Raw genomic sequence first — 21870 nt, 5'->3', positions numbered from 1 at the left:
CAACACCCTGTTCATGCTCGCTCACTCACACTCACTCTCTCTCTCTCTCTTCCCCTCTCCCTCTCTCTCTCTCCCTCCCTCCCTCCCTCTCTCCCTCCTTACCTCCCCCTCTCCCTCTCCCCTCCCCCCCTCTCTCTCTCCTCCCTCCCCCTTCCCCTTCCCCTTCTGCGACTGGCCACTAAGGTCAAAATCTCGGGCAGCTCAACAGTTGTTTCAGCTTGTTGAGTTGACAGAGCTTTTCCACCATTCCTACGTTGGTGCCAAAACCTGGGAGGGGATCCCCCTTGCTGAAGGCAGAACCCCATTCCCAAACTCCAAGCCCAACTTTTCCTGTTGCAGTCCACTCCTCTGGTTGCCTGCCTGACATCCACCACCGACCTGCAGATTGGTGAGTTTCCCCTCCCATGAGCGCCTGAACCCTAACTCACCAGAACCAGGGAATTGGCCGTTGAGTGTCTGGCAATTGCTCTGGGTGTTTTAGGGGGGAACGCACCCCACTCAGACCCATCAGGGTTGCGATGGACCCCAGACGCTCTACTAGGACACCCCTGGGAACTGACCACCTGGGACGTAGATGAATTCTCCCTTTGTGACTCCTCCGTCTCCTGCGTCTCCCCTCACTCTCTGCTGCCCAGGATGGGTTAGCGCAGTTGCTGCAGCCGGTCTCACCCGAGTTCTGACCATTATGCCCAGAACTCCTTCCAACAGTCTCCTTCTGACCCTCAATCTGCTCGGGAGCTTCCCTGAAGCTCTTTTTGGCCCTGGGGGTCTCTCTCTCTCTCTCTCTCTCTCTCTCTCTCTCTCTCTCTCTCTCTCTCTCTCTCTCTCGTTGTTTACTTAGGGTTCCACATTTCCCAAGGGAAAAAAGCTATCACAACTGATAGAAAAGGTCACACTGCAGCTGAGCAACATGTCTTCCACAGCAACAGGCCCTTTAGGCCAAGTTTTGGGGAAGGACTTTTGGGGGAAGAGAGTTTTGGGGAACTACCTATCCCTTAGATAGTTCCCCAAACTACCTAAGGGAACTACCTAAGGGATAGTTCACTTACAAACTAGTGAATGGAAAGGACAAGATCCAGTGATTATGTGGGGCAGAGGTCATGACTGTAGTTGTCCAGAAGGGTACCTGAAGGTGCCATCAGGCGTGGAGGGACCTACAGAAATTGATGTTACAAGCCAAACAAATGATTCGACTCCAATGGAGACCTAAAGCTCCGATAATGAGGCTTGCTGCAGGAATAGCCCTGTTGGGCTGTCAGGCAAAAGGGAATCAGGGAGAAACCTACTAGAAGTATTTCCAGATCCACCTCTAGTACACCCAGCAGTGGACTGGAGAGTCCATCCCAGTATTTACTCATGACTCATATATGATGGGAGGATGCACAGACACATTACCCCAAACCATGTGACTGGATTTAATTATTTTGACTATAGTGCCCACCTACCCTTGTGTTGGTCCCACTATAAACATGATGGTTGTCTAACACTGTCATTTAAGGAAAAGACAGCAGTTGGGAGACCCAGACCAAATAATCCTACTCTTAAAGGAGACTCAAAACTTTATATTAAATCAGTTTCTAAAATGGGACAGTCTCATAACAAACCAGTCATCTCAGCAGAATGTCCACGAGTATCTCATTGTCCTAATCAGTCTGTGATAGAAATTGGCACTATTCCTAAGTGGACAGATTGTATAAATACCTTTCCAGGACATCGTAAGGTGTCTAGAAAGAGTGGGTCTATTTTGGATGGGTCTCCTAAAACTGACAAAAGGCAGTTACACAAGAGGACTGCCATGACTCCTGGAGGATTTGTTAGCAACATCCTGAACTTCAGCGAAGGTGACATTCAGAAAGATGTTTGTCACTTAATTGCTGCCTCAGATTCTTACATTTTATGGACAAACCTTTACCAGAATTTGTGGAAAAGAACTCTAAGGAAGGTTCTTCTTATAGCTTATGAGCCTAGTTCAATCTCCTTGCATTTTAATTGCTGGAAATGTAAAAGTTAAATGGAAAGATGAAGGCTATCTTGCTACATGTGGGAAATGTAATTTAACTCAATGTGTCACCAGATATAATACAGGAAAAAGGACGCTGACACTCCATCAGCCCTCATTTGTCTTATTACCAGCTAAGATTTCAGAGTCGTGGTACATTGATGCTGATTTTCAAGTCTTACACAAATACACACCCAGTGAGCCAGACCTAAATGTCCTCTTGGGCTCATAATAGTGGGAGTTGTTGCCTTGGTTTCTTTCATTGCTTCAACTGTCACAGCTTTGGTGACCATAAATCAAAATATTCAACAAGCAAACTTTGTTAATAATTTGGCTCAAAATACTTCAAGGCACCTCATAATCAAATAGATATTGATGAAAGGATTGAGACTAAGCTAAATGACTGAGGCAACTGTCATAAATATAGGTAATGAACTTTCAGCTTTGAAGTTCAAGGAAAGACTTAAATGTCATGGTAGCTGTGAGTATGTGTGTGTTACTGCGGCCAAACACAATGCTTCCCAAAGGGATTTGGAGAAGGTTAAAAATGATTTTGGGTCTTTGGTAAAATAATAATAACAACTTGGATCTTTTGGAGCTCCATCATCATATTCAAGATATACAGGATAGTAAGATTGATTTTGGGAACCTACTTCCTTAGCTAATCAAAAATTAAAAGAATTAAATGGCTTTAGCCCTGGGAACATTCTTACACTCTGCATGGTATATTCTTGTATTGTTCTCTTGCTGTTAATTCTCTTTTGTATTGTTATTGTAGGATGACCAGCCTTAAAACAAGGATTCAGGGACTCAAAAAAATGACCCATCACCTGCTTTTTTCAAATAAAAAGGGGGAAATATGTGGGAGGCTGTCACAGCATGTGACCTGCATTTTTCTTTCCTGATTGGTGAGGCTCTGTGGGTCACTTCCCGTGATCTGGCCACATCAAACTGTACATAGACTGAGTCCCAGATCTTGAAAGTCGTAAAAACGTCACCAAATGTGTCTTCATGTGTGGTGTGCCTTCCTACATCCCCAGGAATACAGTTACCTTACCTGTCCTGTAACCCGCCCCTCTTGATCTTTATTGGATGGAAATTTCTAAAGAAGGCGAGTCTCCCTAATAGAGGACCACTCCTGAACCTGCTCGCCGTCTCTCTCGCCAGCCTCTTGTGACATTCCTCGCTGTCCCATTTGGGGAGCTTGAGGCCAGGGGTAGAGGAGACTTCCCGGGACTTGAACTAAAGGTAAATTGTGTGTCTGTGGTTTATTTGATACCTTAGGAAATTCACTCCAGCGACCCTTAGTTGAGCTGCCCAGGCTGGTCGGGGTGGCAGCTCCATTTTTAAAATTAGTTCTCCTTCCTTTAGATCAGGATTTCAGATCACAAGAACTGTTTGAGCTCAGGAGGTGATAGTCATGGACCCCAACTGTGGGGAGCCCCTCTGAATGCCTCACACCTTCCATCCTGAAGCGAGAGGCTCTCACCAATCACTACATTTCCTGGTGACTTGGCATTGTCCCAATTCAGGAAGTTGAGGGCCTGTCTTCAGACGTAGGTGACGCCCCTTGGGCTGAATCACACTCACCTGTCCCTTGTAACCCTGCCCCTTCTGGCCTTTTTGGGATAGAACTTTCTAAGACCAAATTCCCCCCAGTACAATCCCACTTCTGAACGTGCTCACTCTCTCTCTCGTTTGTGACTTTCTCTTTCTCTCCCATTTGGGGAACCTGAGGCTGAGAGTGGAGAAAATGTGGGTGTGATGACTAACTGGAAAATTTGTAACCAGATCTCTGTGGGGCAAAATCAAAGAGGAAAACAGTTTCTATTTTTGATGACAACAAAATTTACTAATTAGGGGCTGGCATTGTGGTTCAGTGGGCTGGTGTTGTGGCTCAGTGGTAGAGCACTTGCCTAGCACATGTGAGGCACTGGATCAAGCCCTGCACCACATAAAAAATTAAATAAACAAAATAAATGTATTGTGTCCAACTGGGGCTAAAAATATCCTTTTTAAAAAGGAGAGAGGAGAGAGAGAGACAGAGAGAGAGAGACAGAGAGAGAGAGAGAGAGAGAGAGAGAGAGAAAGAGAGAGAGAGAGAGAATATTTTAACATTTATTTTTGGTTTTCGGTGGACACATCTTTATTTTATTTTTATGTGGTGGTAAGAATTGAACCCAGTACCCTGTGCATCCCAGGTGAGCACGTTACCACTAAAGCCACATCCTCAGCCATAAAAATATCTTTTTTTAAGTGAATGAATGATATTTTATGGATTTGAACCAGAAATAGTGAGACGCAATGGGGAAATAATTTGCTGTGCCAAGAAACATCTCCCCACTTTCACCCCCTCCCACTTCCCCATCCTCTACATCTGCAGCTTCTTCTATGAACACCACTCCTCCTCCTCCTCCTCCTCCTCCTCCTCCTCCTCCTCCTCCTCCTCCTCCTCCTCCTCCTCCTCCTCCTCCTCCTCTCGACACTCCTACCACTTCTGTTCCTTCCCCCCGGGTCCCTCCACCTCAGTTTAGTCCACCCGCCAACCGTTCATGCGCTAATGCAGCACCTAACCCACAAGTCACCACATCTCATCACCCGACTCACACTTCACAGGTTGTGGCCCCACTTCAAGAGGTCACCAGGTGAGAGAAAAGGGGAATTGCATGGAAAAGGAAAGAGAACCTCATTGTTATAAAAAACTACATATAAGAGGTTGTGAGGGGAATTGGGAAAAAAACAAGGAGAGAAACGAATTACAGTAGATGGGATAGAAAGAGAAGATGGGGGGAGGGGAGGGAGGATAGTAGAGGATAGGAAAGGTAGCAGAATACAACAGTTACTAGTATGGCAGTATGGAAAAACGTGGATGTATAACCGATGTGATTCTGCAATCTGTATTTGGGGTAAAAATGGGAGTTCATAACTCACTTGAAACTAATGTTTGAAATATGATATGTCAAGAGCTTTGTAATGTTTTGAAAAACCAATACAAAAAGTGTATTCAATCAAAAAAAAAAGAAACTATTACATTGACTTCTTTATGCTAAGCATTAGCATTATAGAAACTTCAAATGGGGTTTTCACCCAATAGCCAAAAACAATAAAGTTCTCAAAAAAATTTTTTTTAAAAAAAAAAAAAGAGGTCCCAGGCCAGATGCGATTTTTTAAGGGTTTATTCTCCTATTTTGATGCTTGACCTTTCTCAACTAGAAAAGAATTTTCTGGACTTACACTGCACACTGTCTCTTACATTAAAGAGTTTCAATATTAGCCCAAGCCTACAGCCTCACCTTTCATGATCTCTATGATTCTGTCCAATCCTCTCCTCCCTGAGGAAAGGAGAAGGGTCTGGGGCCAGGCTAGGGCCTATGCACACCAGGTTCATCAGACGGATGCCCACCATCCCCTAGGGGCCCAGGCAGTTCCAGACCAAGACCACATTGGGGTTATAATGACCCCAAGACCTGGGACGCAGGGACCACCTCGTTACCTGTCTGACGGCTGGCCTAAAGGCAGTGACACAAAAGGCTATTAACTTTGATCAACTCCAGGAAGTCGTCCAGGAGAAGAATGAAACCCCTCGGCCTTCCTGGATGGACTAACAAGGCTCTCTTCAGTGCACTAACACGGACCCTGAATCCCCAGATGGGAGGCAGCATCTTATGACCAGTTTTTCTCACAAAGCTACCCTGAAATATGGGCAAAGCTAAAAACAATTAGAGAGGGGACACTTGACTCCTGAGATGGAGATGGGGGCCACGGCCTTCAAGGCCTATCACCACAGAGATGAAAGAGCAAAACACCAAAAATACCAGATGTTGTCCCAGGGGTCACAGGGCTCCTTCAACCTATGGAAAGTGGGACACAACAACCCCCACAACAAGGAACCCCTGGACCCTGCTTTAATTGAGGAATGAAGGACACTGGGCTACGGCTTGCCCTAACCCAGGTCACTGCCCAGACCGTGCCCCAGATGCCGACATCTTGGCCACTGGGGAACAGACTGCCCCAATTCCCGGAGGGGAGCTGAAGTCAGTTCCTCACCAGTGACTTGCTGGGCCTAGCAGCCGAGGATTGACGGGGCCCTGGGTCTTCTGTCCCCACCTACTCAATCACCAAGCAGGAACCCAGGGTGGTCATCTGAGTGGATGGGCGTCCCATAAACATTTTGGTAGACACCAGGGGCACAGTCTTGGTTATGAGAGAGTGTTGAGGAACTAGCTATCACCTCAAATCTCCGATTGTCGGGGTAGGGGGTCAAATCATCATCCCATGCAGAATTCCTCTGCTTCTCCTTTTCACACCATTTTTAGGTTATGCCTCAGTGTCTGGTCCCCTTGCTGGGAAGGGATATATCATCCATCTTGAATGCCTCAAAAACCTTACCCTTACTGTCCTCCCCGACTCATATCTTCGTCATGGCTTTACTCCTTGATGAAGAAGAGACTTTACCTCTTTGTGTCTGGTGTGGAGACCCCAATGACCACCAGAACACACATTTTCCCCTCCCTGTAAAATGGTAGATCCAATTGTATGGGACACTGAAACCCCGTTCTCGGCAAATTGCTCTCCCATGGAAGTGCATCTTAAAGACCCTAACCACTTCCCAACCAGGCCCAATACCCACTGCCAATGGCCACTCTTAAGAGCCTAAAGCCAATTATTCAGAGCTTATGAAGAAACGGTTCCTCCTTCCCACACACTCTCCATTAAATACCCCAATTTTAGCAGTAAAAAAGCCTAAAAAAAACACACCATTTGGCGCAGGAATTGAGATTAATCAGTTGTTCAACCAGCCCTATACATCGCCTGATTCCAAACCCCTCTACTATCCTTTCGTCCATTCCTGCAAACTCCACCTGTTTTTCAGTTACTGATCTTAAAGATGCCTTCTTTTCGATTCCACTATCTGTCTCTTCCCAAGACATATTTGCCTTAACCTGGACTGATCCAGAAACTAGACATTGCCCACAGTTAACCTGGACTGTCCTGCCCCAGGGGTTTCGAGACAGCCCACCTAATTTTGGACAAGTCCTCGGTGGAGATCATGAGGACTTTTTCCCTCTATGCCCCGAATCAACCCTCCTACAATATGTTGATGACCTCCTCCTCCGAAGTCCCTCATTAAAAACCTGAAAGTCTGTCAGAACCTATGGAAATTGATGATACGAGCCACACAAATGATTCAACTCCAAGGGAGAGCTAAAACTCCAATGATGAGGCTTGCTGCAGGAACAGCCCTGTTGGGCTGTCAGGTAAAAGGGAATCAGGGAGAAACCTATTGGATATATTTTCCAGATCCACATCTAGTACACCAGCAGTGGACTGGAGAATCCATCCCAGTATTTACTCAGACTCATATATGATGGGAGGACTTACAGACACTCATATAACTCCCAATCATGTGACTGGATTTAATTATTCTGACTATACGCCCACCTACCCTTGTGTTGGTCCCACTGTAAACATGCTGGCTGTCTAAAAGTGTCATTTGAGGAAAAGACAGCAGTTGGGAGACCCAGACCAAATAATCCTACTGTTAATGAAGACCCAAAACTTTATATTAAATCAGTTATTAAAATGGGACATTCTCATAACAATCCAGTCATCTCAGCAGAATGTCCACGAATATCTCATTGTCCTAATCAGTCTGCAGTAGATATTGGCACCTTTCCTAAGTGGAGAGATTGTATAAATACCTTTCCCAGTTCAACATAAGGTGTCTAGAAAGAGTGGGTCTATTTTGGATGGGTCTCCTAAAACTGACAAAAGGCAGTTACACAAGAGAACTGCCATGACTCCTGGAGGATTTGTTAGCAACTCCTGAACTTCAGCGAAGGTGGCATTCAGAAAGATGTTTGTTGCTTAATTGCTGCCTCAGAATTCTTACATTTTATGGACAAACCTTTACCAGAATTTGTAGGCAAGAACTGTAAACAAGGTTCTGGTTATGGTTTATGAGCCTGTGTTCAATCTCCTTGTGTTTTAATTTCTGGAAATGTAAAAGTTAAATGGAAAGATAAAAGATGTCTTGTAACATGTAGGAAATGTAATTTAATAGAAGAAAAGGGATGCTGACACTCCATCAGCCCTCCTTTGTCTTACTACCAGCTAAGATTTCAGAGCCTGGGTACACTGATGCTGATTTTCAACTCTTACAACAAATACACGCCCAGTGAGCAAGACCTAAACCCCCTCTTGGGCTCATAATAGCGGGAGTTGTTGCCTTGGTTTCTTTTATTACTTCAACAGTCACAGCTTCGGTTACTATATCACAAAATATTCAACATGCAAACTTTCTTAAAAATTGGGCTCTGAATACTCCCAAGGCTACTCATAATCAAATAGATATTGATGAAAAGACTGAGACTAAGCTAAATGCCTTAGAGGCAACTATCATGAATATAGGTAACTTTCAGCTTTGAAGTTCAAGGAAAGACTTAAATGTCACGCTAGCTGTGAGTATGTGTGTGTCACTGTGGCCAAATACAATGCTTCCCAATGGGATTTGAAGAAGGTTAAAAACCATTTTGGGGTCTTTGGCAAAATAATAACAACAACTTGGATCTTTTGGAGCTCCATCATCATACTCAAGATATGCAAGAAAGTAAGATTGATTTTCGGATCCTACTTCCTTAGTTAATCAAAAATTAAAAGAATTAAATGGCTTTAACCCTGTAAACATTCTTACACTTGGCATGGTATATTCTTGTATTGTTCTCCTGCTGTTAATGCTCTTTTGTATTGTAATTGTAGCATGGCCAGCCTTCAAACAAGGATTTGGGGGCTCAAACAAGTGAACCATCACCTGCTTTTTTCAGATAAAAAAGGGATAATATGTGGGAGGCTGTCACAGCATGTGACCTGCATTTTTCATTCCTGATTGGTGAGGCTCTGTGGGTCACTTCTCATGATCTGGCCACATCAAAGTGGACATAGACCAAGGCCCTGATCTTGAAAGTCGTATAAACGTCACAAAATGTGTCTTCCTACATCCCCAGGGATTGAGTTACCATACCTGTCCTTGTAACCTGCCTCTCTTCATCTTTATTGGATGGAACTTTCTAAGAGAGTCTCCCAAATAGAGGACCACTCCTGAACCTGCTCGCCATCTCTCTCGCCAGCCTCTTGTGACATTCCTTCCTGTCCCATTTAGGGAGGTAAAGTCAAGGGGTAGAGGAGCTTTCCCGGGACTTGAATTAAAGGTAAATTGTGTGTCTGTGGTTTATTTGATACCTTAGGAAATTCACTTTAGCGACCCTTAAAGCTGCCCATGCTTGTTGGGTGTGGCAGCTCCATTTTTTAAATTACTCTTCCTTCCTTTAGATCAGGATTTCGGATCACAAGAACTGTTTGAGCTCAGGAGGTGATAGACATGGACCCCCATGTGGGGAGCCCCTCTGAATGCCTCGCGCCTTCCATCCTGGAGTGACAGGCTCTGACCCATCACTACATTTCCTAGTGACTTGGGCATTCTCCCAGTTCTGGAAGTTGAGGGCCTGTCTTCAGATGTAGGTGACGTCCCTTGGGTTGAATCACACTCACCTGTCCCTTGTAACCCTGCCCCTTCTGGCCTTTTGGGATAGAACTTTCTAAGAACAAGGGTCCCCCCAATACAACCCCACTTCTCAATGTGCTCGCTCTCTCTCTCTCTCGTGACTTCCTGTTGCTCTCCCATTTGGGGAACCTGAGGCTGAGAGTGGAGAAAACGTGGGCGTGATGACTAATTGGAAGATTTGTAACCAGTTCTCTGTGGTGCAGAATCAGAGAGGAAAACAGTTTATATTCCTGGTGACATCAAAAGTTTACTAATTAGGGGCTGGCGTTGTGGCTCAGTGATAGAGCACTTGCCTAGCATGCATGAGGCACTGTTCAAGCCCTGCACAACATTAAAAAAAACTGAATAAACAAAATAAAGGTATTGTGTCCAACTGGAACTAAAAACACCTTTTTCAAAAAGTGCATGAATGATGTTTTATGAATTTGAACCAGGAATAGTGAGAAGCAACAGAGAAATAATTTGATGTGCCAACAAACATCAGTTTTGTACATTTTCCCAAGAGTGGAACATCCTAAAATAGCATTAAAGAGTCTGAACACCCTTACTGTGCCAACTTGGAGCCATCATGAGTGGATCAGAGACGATGTCCATGAGTCTAACACAGCACAGGGTGGTGGACCAAGGCTCTGAGCTTCCTGCCTGGGTCCTGGAAGCACATCCCCTCAACCACCACTCCCTATATCCTAGGAGCAGATCAATGCTGGCCTTTCTGTTCCAGGAAACCCTTGTGACATCACAGTGACCTGGGCCAATGAGGAACAAGGTGATGGTCACAATGGCTGCTATCTGTGGAGCATCTGATCTGGGAAGGTCATTTCCTGTGAGCTTTAACATACAGCTTAGTTCTGAGGGAAACTCCATGAAGAAGCAGAAATGACCCAGTTTATAAATAAGGAGCCAAGGTCAGTAAGTTGACTTCCTGTCATGAGGAAAACATTCAGGATGCAAATGTAAAATTGTCTAGGCAGAAGCTGAGTTCAACAGGATCCACATCTGACCACCTAAATTCAGAACTGAGGTAGTGGAGAAGTTCACGGTGGAGAAGGCCTCAGAACACCTGCACCTAACTCTGACGCTGGACCCCAGCCTCAGTGCTCAATAATGGAATCACCATGTGACCCCGCAGTCCCACCACTGGAAATGGTCACCCAAAGGAAGTGAAGGTGACATCTCAGAGACTTCTGCACTTCCATATCTCTGCAGCATCGACCAGAGTAGGCAGATATGGAATCCACTTAGGTTCTATCCATGGATGGATGGATAAAGAGAACGTCATATATATACTCAGGGGAGTATGGTTCAACAATAAAAATGGAAGAACTTCTGTCAATTGTGACAGCACAGATGGAAATGGAAGTCCCCAGCAAAGTGAAAGTGAGACAGGAAGACAAATGCTGCATGATCCCTCTCACATGTGGGATCATAAAATATTAATTCATAGAAATAAAAAAGTGAAATGGTGGTCACAAGGGTCTGATGTGGTTTGTGGAGTTGTGGGGAGAGATGTTGGTCAAAGGATCTGAGGTTCAGCTAGACAGGAGGAAGGGTTCAGTAGACCCACAACCTGGTGACCATAGTTAGCAACAGAATCTTTAACAGTGGTGAGTGGATATCGAGTGTCTCACCACAGAAATAATAACACAGGAAGTAATGCGCAGGATGATGAGCTGGAGCAGTCACTCCACAGTGCATGTGTTCTTGAAAACATTCTGTTATAGGCCATTATCACAATTTTACTGTGTAGTATCAAAAAAACAAGAGAGTCCACCAGCCAGGACTGGCAGACTCAATGCCAACTGGGCGCTCTTACAAAGCCACAACCTCTGGCCACACCAACCTGCTAGGCACAGTGCAAATCCCAAGTTGAAACAACCGCAACTTCCTCAGCCATTGCCACCCGTCTCCAGGAGCCCTCATCCTGCCTGGTGGAAGACCAGTGCCCTGGAGCAGGAGAATTGGGAGGGCCAGGAGGAAAGCTCATGACACTCAGTTCATCATTGGAGGCAGGTCCTGCAGGAAATGTTAGCAAGAACAGAAGCTGACAACATGGACCCACCCAGCCCAGAGCTGGGAGCTGAGAGCTGACTCACTCATCTGCCACTGGTTAACATGTTAAAAAGAGAAGCGACTCTCAGACTCTGCAGTGCTTAGATCACTGCTGACAACATATAATGGGAACGGAGTCCCATTGGACAAGACTGGGAAAGTGTATCAAGTATTTTCCTTAAAATGAGAACATATCCAGGGAGCTCCCCATAGCAGGTTGGGCAAAATGAGTCTCAGGGGTGGGGGATTGTGCAGTGAGGTGAGGGCATTTCTTCCTTTAATTTCAGCCTGGAGTGTATTCAAGCCATTTCCATATCATTACAAAGGGGAGACTAGGGCTGGGGTAGTGGCTAAGTGGTGAGCACTCGCCTAGTACAAGGCCCTGGTTTCGATCCTCAGCACCACATAAAAATAAATAAGCAAAATAAAGGTATTGTGTACAATTAAAAAATAAATATTCAAAAATATTTTTTAAAAGGAGGTGAGACTAATGGGCTGCTTACAAATACTGCCTTGCCACCATCCTTCAGGGGACCACATCTCACACCATCCTCTCTCTTGCTGGGTGGTCATGGAATAACTTTTATTTCACGGGTTAAAGTAAAAAATTGAAGGGCTTTATTTGCAATTCTTTCCTTACTGTACAGGCTAAGAACAATTTTTAGATTGTGAGCCTTTTTCTGTCTTTGGTATTGCAAATTCTTTGCTTTTAGAGAATGGGCATCTTTATATTCTGAGTTCAAACAAAGAATTGGAAGTGATTTTCACTAAGGTCCTGTTTTCCAAGTAGTTCTTTATATATGTTTTGACAGTTTAGGGGGAGCAGGTGAGCTTATGAATTTTATGTGGCCAAATCTATGAGTGGGTCCTCTTGCTGACCCCCCTCCATTGCTTTTTATATTCAAAGTTCTGCATGATCCATGGTGATCAAGTCCCGCTTAGACCATTTTGCATCTTATTTCTCATCTGTTTTTCTGAACTATTGCCTTTTGGCCTTTGGGTTGTTTCTATTCTATGAGCATCAATCACCCTCTGACTTTTTGTAGAACGTACTCTGTTGCATTCAAGTGAACATCTCATGAGCACATGTTTCATACACAGGAGTTTCGTTACACCAGAATAGAACAGTGGTGTCAGGGCCTGGAGTGGGGGACATGTGGGCTCTCTGTCCATGGGTGTAAAGTTGTACATGGGATTAATTTCCAGACACCAGCTGTGCAGCACAGAACCAGCACAATGATTGTAATGGTATAATATCATAGAGGTGAAAATTCACTCTTGGGGTAGACCTTAGGGTAAGAGGTCCTGCCAAAGGAAAAAAAAACACAAAATAAGAAACACAGGGTTCTGGGGACACTCATGGAGGAGATGGGCACATCTATGACACTGAAGAGGTAAAAGGACAGCCAGGGTCACGTGTGTCTGAATTTATCCTCTCATCCACATAAAGTATGTGCAGCTCCTCAGGGGTCAGCCACCTCAGTGAAGCTGCCTCCAGCAACACTCACAAGAGGGCAGGGGAACAAAGGCCCCTCCTGAGGATCTCAGCATCTCCACAGCAGCCAGGAGCAGCTCCCTCCTCAGCATTCCCAGACGGGGCCCCCTGTGCACCCACCAGCTCACTCTTGCTGCCCCCGGGGCTCCTTTGAAACATGGATGTGCCAGGCCAGCGCCATCCTCAGGACCCTGCACTGTCACCCTCCCACCAGGCCCAGGCCTATGCAGACCACCAGAGGGCGCCCTCCTCTCCTGCAGGCCTCTGCTCAAGGGTCACCTTTCACCTCTCCTACTGGACCCCCATAGGACCAGCACCTCCATCCCCTTCCCTTCTGACCTCTCCGTGTTTGATTGCTGTTGATCACAGAGCTCAAAGCCTCAGAGGAAAACAAATTTCAATACTTTGATCTGAGAGAGAGAAGTAAGACTTGTTCCTTCTCCTTGTTCTCTGGAGTTTCTCTTCCTTTGATTTCAACTTCACCCTGCTGAGCTCTCTGCTCCCTCTGAGATCCGAGCAGTCGTCCTCTCTATCATCTGCTTACTCCCTGAAAGTGACTTTTCAATCCTGAATTAGAGGTATTGGAACTTCACTTTCTTCTCATGGGATCACATGCTTTTCTGAAAACCATTTCCTCTCCCATGATGGATCATATGGAGTAATATTTCTTTTATTGATACTAAAACACACAGTCGTGCATGGTACTCCTGTGGGGGGAATGCATTTGACAGTTAAGATGACCTGTGTAATAATCCTATACAGGAGGGACTCCCACAGCATGGCTTTGCCCTGTGGGTCCCTCATGCCTCTGCGCGTCCCCATCTCAGCTGCTCTTCCTGATGAGGCAGATTCCAACAGACCAGTGAGCTTCATGGCTGAGCACTGGCTTTTCTTCTCACCATTGGAATTCTTTTCTCTTGCCCAGCTTGGTGTCCACAGCCTCTACTATAATCACTGGCAAAGCTTATTTTCAAATATATGTCTCCACTTGAAGTCTACCTGGAAAGGAAAACTTAAAAGTTTGGTTACTTTGGCCTCAGAATCAGAGAGGTCTTTAAATATGATGAGAAAGAACGTCTACATTACACATTGTGTTGCTACGTAAAATATGTCTTTTCATCTTGCAAACATAATCACTGAGGTGTGGAAGGTTGGTGTTCGTGTATTGGGGGTTCTCTCACTGAGACTGGTCAGCATTTTGTAGGTTGCATTATTGAGTCACTGATCTGCTTGAAAATGTGTACTGCTGCCTAGAAATATTAACCCTGGTTTTTTAATTTATTTTTTAAAAATAAATGACAGAGGAATGCATTACAACTCTTTTTACACATATACAGCACAATTTTTCATATCTCTGGTTGTATATAATGTATATATACAATTCGTGTCTTCATTCATGTACTTTGGATAATGATGTCCATCACATTCCACCATCCTTGCTAACCCCCTTCCATTAATTTAAGTGAAATATTGCTCCCCTTTCTGAATTTTGCCACAGCACTAGAAGGGTACTAAATGAGCAATACCTGTATCCTCCATATATGTGTCCTTCAGGCTCAAAATGACTTCAGTCCTCAAAATCAAAGGATGGCTCATAAGGGAGATGAATTTCCTGCCCATCCTGTGATTTCTGGCCACAGGCTCTCCTGTGAACATCCATATTTTTTTCCTAAGCCAGACTCAGAAAACCCCCAACAGGTATTCCCATTAAAACCCCATTATACCATTGGCATTGAGGACTGCTTGTTCTGCAGCAATAGCTAGCCCTTGCAATAACTAAAGAGAACAGAGCTGAGGGTGATTGTAATAGAGTGCCAGTTTCTTTGTTTGGTTGGTTGGTTTTTGGTATTTGTTCTGATTTTAAAGACAATAGTCATAAATACAAAAGGTGGGGTGAAATGATCACTGTCAGGTTTCTGTTCTCACGACTAAACGGCTCAGGGGTCACTCCAGGTAAACTGGGCTAATTGGGCTGTATGAAATAACCACACAAGAGACACAAGTACCTTTTTCTTTGGGGTCACTGTGACGCCTCCTCTGACCTTATGGGTCCACAGGAAGAGAGAGAGAGAGAAAGAGCACACGCTGACCACTTTTATTGAGGAGAAGTTATTGAAATGAGGCAAGGGGTCAGGTTTTAGGGGGCTGAATCTATCTTCATGACGTCCACTGTCAGCAGGTTGACTGACACCTGGGTAGGCCACACCCAAGGGCACAGTAAGAGAAGGGGACACACTCAAGGCACTTCCATGGAAGATTCTACCCTAAACAGGACAAGGGGTTATAATACAAAGGAACAGGTGAGCATAGCTTCACCCAGGGGGCTGTAACAAGACACACCCATGTAAGAGACGGACCCTCGAACCCAAGAAGGGTGGGGAAAGCTCTGCCACATTTCTGTGACTGAGCACCTCAGCATCCACCCGGGGAGTGTGACTCAGTCAAGTTCAAGGTTGGTCTCCCACAGATCACAGGTAGCACAGAGGAGGGCTTGGACACCTGTGGGGGACTGTCCTTCTGTCCATCACATCCTCCACCCACCCAGCAGCTCTGACCTAGAGAAGCTAATGCAACACACACACACACACACACACACACACACACACACACACTCACTAACATGGTTCTCACCTTGCCTACTTGCTTGAATGGGGAACCCAGCAAACTTCTGTGAAGGGGCAGATAGTCAATATCTTGGGCTTCACAGGCCACATGGTCTCTCACAGTGACTCAGCTCTGCCTTGAGGGTGGCAGTCACCATAGATACCAAAGGAACAGGTGTGGCTGTCTCCCAACCAAATTTTACTTGTGGAGACCAAAATTTGAACCTGATGCAAAACCACAGTGAGATGCACTTCACACCCCAGAATGAACATAGAGAGGCACAGACTGCAGAATCCCCCTTGAGGTGGAACCCGGAACTGCTGGTGTCTGGGGAGCAGAGAGGAGACTAATGGTTACCAGGGCTGGACAGGGAAGAGCAAGGGTAGTGAAGGTCGTCAACAGGCACAAAGTCACAATCAGGAGGAATGCGTTCTGGTGTTCTGTTGGATTCTAGAGTCACTAAAGCTAATCAGAATGTAATTGTTTTTAGTCAAGAAGAGAAGATTTTTGGATGATCTCAGCACAAAGAAACGATATGTGTTTAGGTTGCACACTTGGCAATGGCCCTGAAATGATCATTACACATTATTGACAATTCTGTTGTGAATAAGTAATACAAAAAGCAACATTTTAAACTGGAGACTCTTTGTCTAATAGAAGAAAAAGTAGGCCCTAATCTTCATCATGTGGGATTAGGTCCCAACTTCCTTAATAAGACTCCTGTGGTGCAAGAATCAAAACAAAGAATCAATACATAGGATGGATTCAAACTAAAAAGTTTCTACTCAGCAAAAGAAACAATCTGTGAGGTGAATAGACAGCCTACATCCTGGGAGAAAATTTCTACCCCTCACACATCAGATACAGCACTAATCTCTAGGGTATATAAAGAGCTCAAAAAGCTAAGCACCAAAAAAAAACAAATAACTCAATCAACAAATGGGCCAAGGACCTGAACAGACACTTCTCAGAAGAGGATTTACAATCAGTCAACAAACACATGAAAAAATGTTTACCATTGCTAGCAATTAGAGAAATGCAAATCAAAACTACTTAAGACATCATCTCACTCCAGTCAGAATGGCAGCTATTATGAAGACAAACAACAAGAAGTGTTGGCGAGGATGTGGGGGAAAAGGCACACTCATACATTGCTGGTGGGACTGCAAATTGGTGCAGCCAATATGGAAAGCAGAATGGAGATTCCTTAGCAAACTGGGAATGGAACCACCTTTTGACACAGCTATCCCTCTCCTCAGACTATACCCAAAGGACTTAAAAACCAGCATACTACAGGGACACAGCCACATCAATATTTAAAGGAGCACAATTCACAATAGCTAAACTGTGGAGCCAACTGGATGCCCTTCAGTGGATGAATGGATAAGAACTGTGGCCTATATACACAATGGAATTTTACTCAGCAATAAAAGAGAATAAAATCATGGCATTTGCAGGTAAATGGATGGCATTGGAGAAGATAATGCTAAGTGAAGTTAGTCAATCCAAAAAAAAACAAATGCTGAATGTTTTCTTTGATATAAGGTTGCTGATTCGTAGTGGGATAGGGAGAGGGAGCATGGGAGGAATAGGTGAACTCTAGATAGGGCAGAGGGGTGGGAGGGAAAGGGAGGGGGCAGGGGATCAGCAAGGATGGTGGAATGTGATGGACATTATTATCCACAGCACATGTATGAAGACACGAATTGGTGTCAACTTAATTTATATACAACTAGAGATATGAAAAATTGTGCTGTATACGTGTAATAAGAATTGTAATTCATTCCACTATTACTTATTTTTTTAAAACTCAATAAAAATTTAAAAATAAAAAGCACGACAATGAATTCTAATTCTGAATGACTCAGATAAAAAGAAAACATTGAAATTGTTCAAGTTCATAGATGTAGGAAAGAAAGTTTTTTAAAAATGTAGAAATAAGTAGAAATTTCACCAAGAATGAAGAACTGTACCATTTGTAAAAAAGAGAGAGAAAAAGAAGAAGAAAAGAAAAAAGTAACATTTTTAAAAAAGAAAATAATAATATTGGTGAGGATGGGAAGAATCTGGAATCCTCATGCACTACTCCTGGGAATGGAAAATGGTCCAGCCAGTGTGGAAAACAGTTTGGCAGTTCCTCAGAAAGTTAAACAGAGAACTATCACATCACCCAGCATCTTGACACAATCCATGTGCACCCCAAAGAATGGAAAACTGGGACTCAAACAGGTGCTTGCACACCAGTGACCACAGCAGCATTATTTAGTGCTGAATTGCTGAGGCTGGCTTGATACTTGAAATCCTCCTGCCTCAGCATCCTGAGCCACTGGGACAAAGAGAAATTTATATGTTCTTAACTGAAAGAGAAAAACAAATGGTAAATAAATACACAGCAATCAAGGAAACTGAAATTAATTTTAAAAAGGAAGCTAATATTTCAAGCATTAGTTTAGGAAAATCTGCCAAATTGATTATATTTAATAGTTGTTAGATCAGGGGTGAAATGGATATTCCTGATAGTAGATATTGGAGTCAATTCATGTAGACACTTTATTCAGCAATTTGGTACCACTTATGAAAATTTAAGTGGTGCATACCTAAGGCCCACCAAACACACTTATTTGATCTACATCACATTAAACAATCCCATGTTCACCGAAAGCTATTAGGTTGGCTGCGATATATTTGTAAGCGTGAAAAATTTCATGACATACAAGCAACCATCAATAAAGAATAGCAAAATAAATAGGGTATGTCAGAATAAATTTTAAAAAGAGGACACACCAGTCCATAGTACAGCTCATATGCTGATTTTTAAAAAACCTCCAATCCATAAAGTTGAATGGGAAAGGCAAGTCAAAATATAATGCATATGGTTTTGTCAAGTTGATACTTACAGTATAATATTGTATCTTTTTACAGGTGCAAGGTGAGGAGCCTGAGTTTAGGAGCAGTGATTTAAAAATACAACAGCCCCAATAGTAATGAGATTTTTTCAATAGTGCATATACTTATTAATATTATTTAGTTGCTACAAGTGTCAGCTTAGAACTTATAAGGGAGAACACATACCATATTTATAACCGATGAGATTTCTGCAAGTGAACTCAAATTGGGCCAGGAAGCAATACAGAATTTGGTGTAACCTGGGGGCAGGGACATTCTAACCTACAGTGTATGCACGGCACACTAGCACACTTAGCAAGAAAGACTGCAAAGAATAAGGTGTTTTCTGGGTATTCAGAAGAATAGTCCTATTTTTCACAGCAATTACCCATTTTTATTTCAATGTGATTATGAAAGATAAATACAGAAAAAACAAAACTAAAATTTGTAACAAACAATAGTAGTGTGGGGACCAGGTGGCTCTGTGGGACCTGCCTTCTCAGACTTTCCAGGTGTGAGTGTTGGGAATGACAAGTCTTGTCTCTGGTTGGGGACATGGTGCTTTTGGTGGAAAGGAAACAGTAAGACACAAACTTACACAGACTCACCTTCTCCCTGCCCCGGAGGAGAGTCACGTGTTGGGCTGTTTGACTTCTCCTGTCCCCATCTACTGAAGCCCTGAGTTCTATATTTAATCATGACCCTTGTTTTCATGTAAGTTACACAAGTAAGTCTAGGGATAGGTGATAAATAGATAAGTCTATTCATTCTGAACCAAGGTCCTTACAGGGCAAGAAGACCAGGAGGATGATCCTTCATGCCTGAGCTTCTAATGCACAGTGTCCCACCTTCCTTACTCGAAAGATGTGTGTCACCCCCAGGAGATCTTCAGCACGATTATTACCCAAACTAAGCAAATATTTGGCAACAAACCTCTGAGTTCTGAGAAATTCACCAGGGAACTGATGGGAGGAAGAAAGCATCCAGACCTTGATTTCCTCACTGTGGTCAACTTCGTCACGAGTCATATTTAAACTGGAAGCATTATTAACTCCAATCAGAACCAAAAGTCCTCCGTCACTGGGCTGGCTGGTCTCGGCACCATGAGGAGCGGATGTCTAAGACTGATCCATGGTAAGTGGAATCATGACATGTGACAGGCAAGAAAGGGAGCTAGGAGCCACCAGCAAGTCCGTCGTTAATTTTTGACTGGTTTTCTCACTGTCCCTTTAAAGGAGAGCAGGGAGGGTGTTTATAAAGAATGGCAGCTCTTTTTTTTAATTATTAAGTTCTCAAAGGAGAAAGTTGTTCCTAGGAAGTTACTCCCTAGTGCCAACTTTAGCACACAGGGGGGTTTCTCATTACTCCCTGATGCAGCAGGGCTCTCCAGATAAAGGAGACCAATGGGGTGCTACAGAGAGAGGGGAAGAGGGTTATTTTAAGGACATGGCTCATGGAATTGTACAGGCTGAGAAGTCCAGACTCTGCCAGGTAGATGCAGGATGGAGACCAGAGAGGAGGAGGCAGGTTGGAGACCAGGGAGGAGGAGGCAGGATGGAGACCAGAGAGGAGGAGGCAGGATGGAGACCACGGAGGAGGTGGCAGGATGGAGACCACGGAGGAGGTGGCAGGATGGAGACCAGGGAGGAGGTGGCAGGATGGAGACCAGAGAGGAGGAGGCAGGTTGGAGACCAGGGAGGAGGTGCAGGATGGAGACCAGAGAGGAGGAGGCAGGATGGAGACCAGGGAGGAGGTGCAGGATGGAGACCAGAGAGGAGGAGGCAGGTTGGAGACCAGGGAGGAGGAGGCAGGATGGAGACCAGAGAGGAGGAGGCAGGATGCAGACCAGGGAGGAGGTGGCAGGATGGAGACCAGGGAGGAGGGGACAGAATGGAGACCAGGGAGGAGGTGGCAGGATGGAGACCAGAGAGGAGGAGGCAGGTTGGAGACCAGGGAGGAGGAGGCAGGATGGAGACCAGAGAGGAGGAGGCAGGATGCAGACCAGGGAGGAGGTGCAGGATGGAGACCAGAGAGGAGGAGGCAGGATGGAGACCAGGGAGGAGGTGGCAGGATGGAGACCAGGGAGGAGGGGACAGAATGGAGACCAGGGAGGAGGGGGCAGGAAGGAGACCAGGGAGGAGGAGGCAGGATGGAGACCAGGGAGGAGGTGCAGGATGGAGACCAGAGAGGAGGAGGCAGGATGGAGACCAGGGAGGAGGTGGCAGGATGGAGACCAGGGAGGAGGGGACAGAATGGAGACCAGGGAGGAGGTGGCAGGATGGAGACCGGGGGGAGGTGGCAGGATTGAGACCAGGGAGGAGGGGGCAGGAAGGAGACCAGGGAGGAGGTGCAGGATGGAGACCAAGGGGGAAGTGGCAGGATGGAGACCATGGAGGAGGGGGAAGGATGGAGACCAGGGAGGAGGGGACATGATGGAGACCAGGGAGGAGGAGGCAGGATGGAGACCAGGGAGGAGGAGGCAGGATGGAGACCAGGGAGGAGGTGCAGGATGGAGACCAGAGAGGAGGAGGCAGGATGGAGACCAGGGAGGAGGTGGCAGGATGGAGACCAGGGAGGAGGGGACAGAATGGAGACCAGGGAGGAGGTGGCAGGATGGAGACCGGGGGGAGGTGGCAGGATTGAGACCAGGGAGGAGGGGGCAGGAAGGAGACCAGGGAGGAGGTGCAGGATGGAGACCAGGGAGGAGGGGGCAGGATGGAGACCAGGGAGGAGCTGATGTCCCATCTCAGGTCCAGAAACAGTCTGGGCCAGAACTCCGTCCTCCTCCAGGGGCCAGTCTTGGTCTCTTAGGGCCTCCATGGGTTAGAGGAGCCCCACAGGAGAGGGGATTCTGCTTATTTGCATCTTCACATTCAATGGGGCCTCCTCTGATGAAGGCCTTAGGGCAATGTTTAGCGCCTGACCAGCTGTCCAGGCAGCGCATTAGATAAACTGACCAGGAAGGAACCACCAATACCCCTAGACTTTATTTTAGGGATTGAGAACCAGACTCTCTTTGACTCCTCGCCTGTCTCTCTGTTGAACAGCAAGAGGCTCATGTACCTAAGGCCCCATTGATTGAGGAGGGTCCCCAGGATGTGCCCTGGGAGGGGGCAGCTGCTGAGAGGCAGGAACAGCAGGAGGAGGCCCCCAGCCTGGGCCCAGCACCTGCCCACAGCACCTTCCTGTTGGGGGTGATAGGGCACCACGGGGTCCCAGGACAGGCCGTGGGGCTGACAGTGGTGGTGGCAGATGTGGCTCTCAGGTGCTCCAGCC

General features: G+C 45.5%; 1 protein-coding gene across 1 annotated transcript in view; it reads left to right on the top strand.

Moving 5' to 3' along the window:
- The window catches only part of LOC101965281 (adhesion G protein-coupled receptor E2), a 46834-nt gene that overhangs the window by 393 nt on the left and 24571 nt on the right, over positions 1 to 21870 (top strand). Inside the window, exon 2 of the mRNA XM_078025883.1 lies at positions 21642 to 21859. Within this exon, the coding sequence (XP_077882009.1) occupies positions 21642 to 21859 (218 nt within the window). The remainder of the gene's footprint in view (positions 1 to 21641; positions 21860 to 21870) is intronic.

Source organism: Ictidomys tridecemlineatus, chromosome 2 (genome assembly GCF_052094955.1).
Source record: "Ictidomys tridecemlineatus isolate mIctTri1 chromosome 2, mIctTri1.hap1, whole genome shotgun sequence".
NCBI classification, from domain to species: Eukaryota; Metazoa; Chordata; class Mammalia; order Rodentia; family Sciuridae; genus Ictidomys; species Ictidomys tridecemlineatus.
This window is presented reverse-complemented; position numbering and strand designations above follow the sequence as displayed.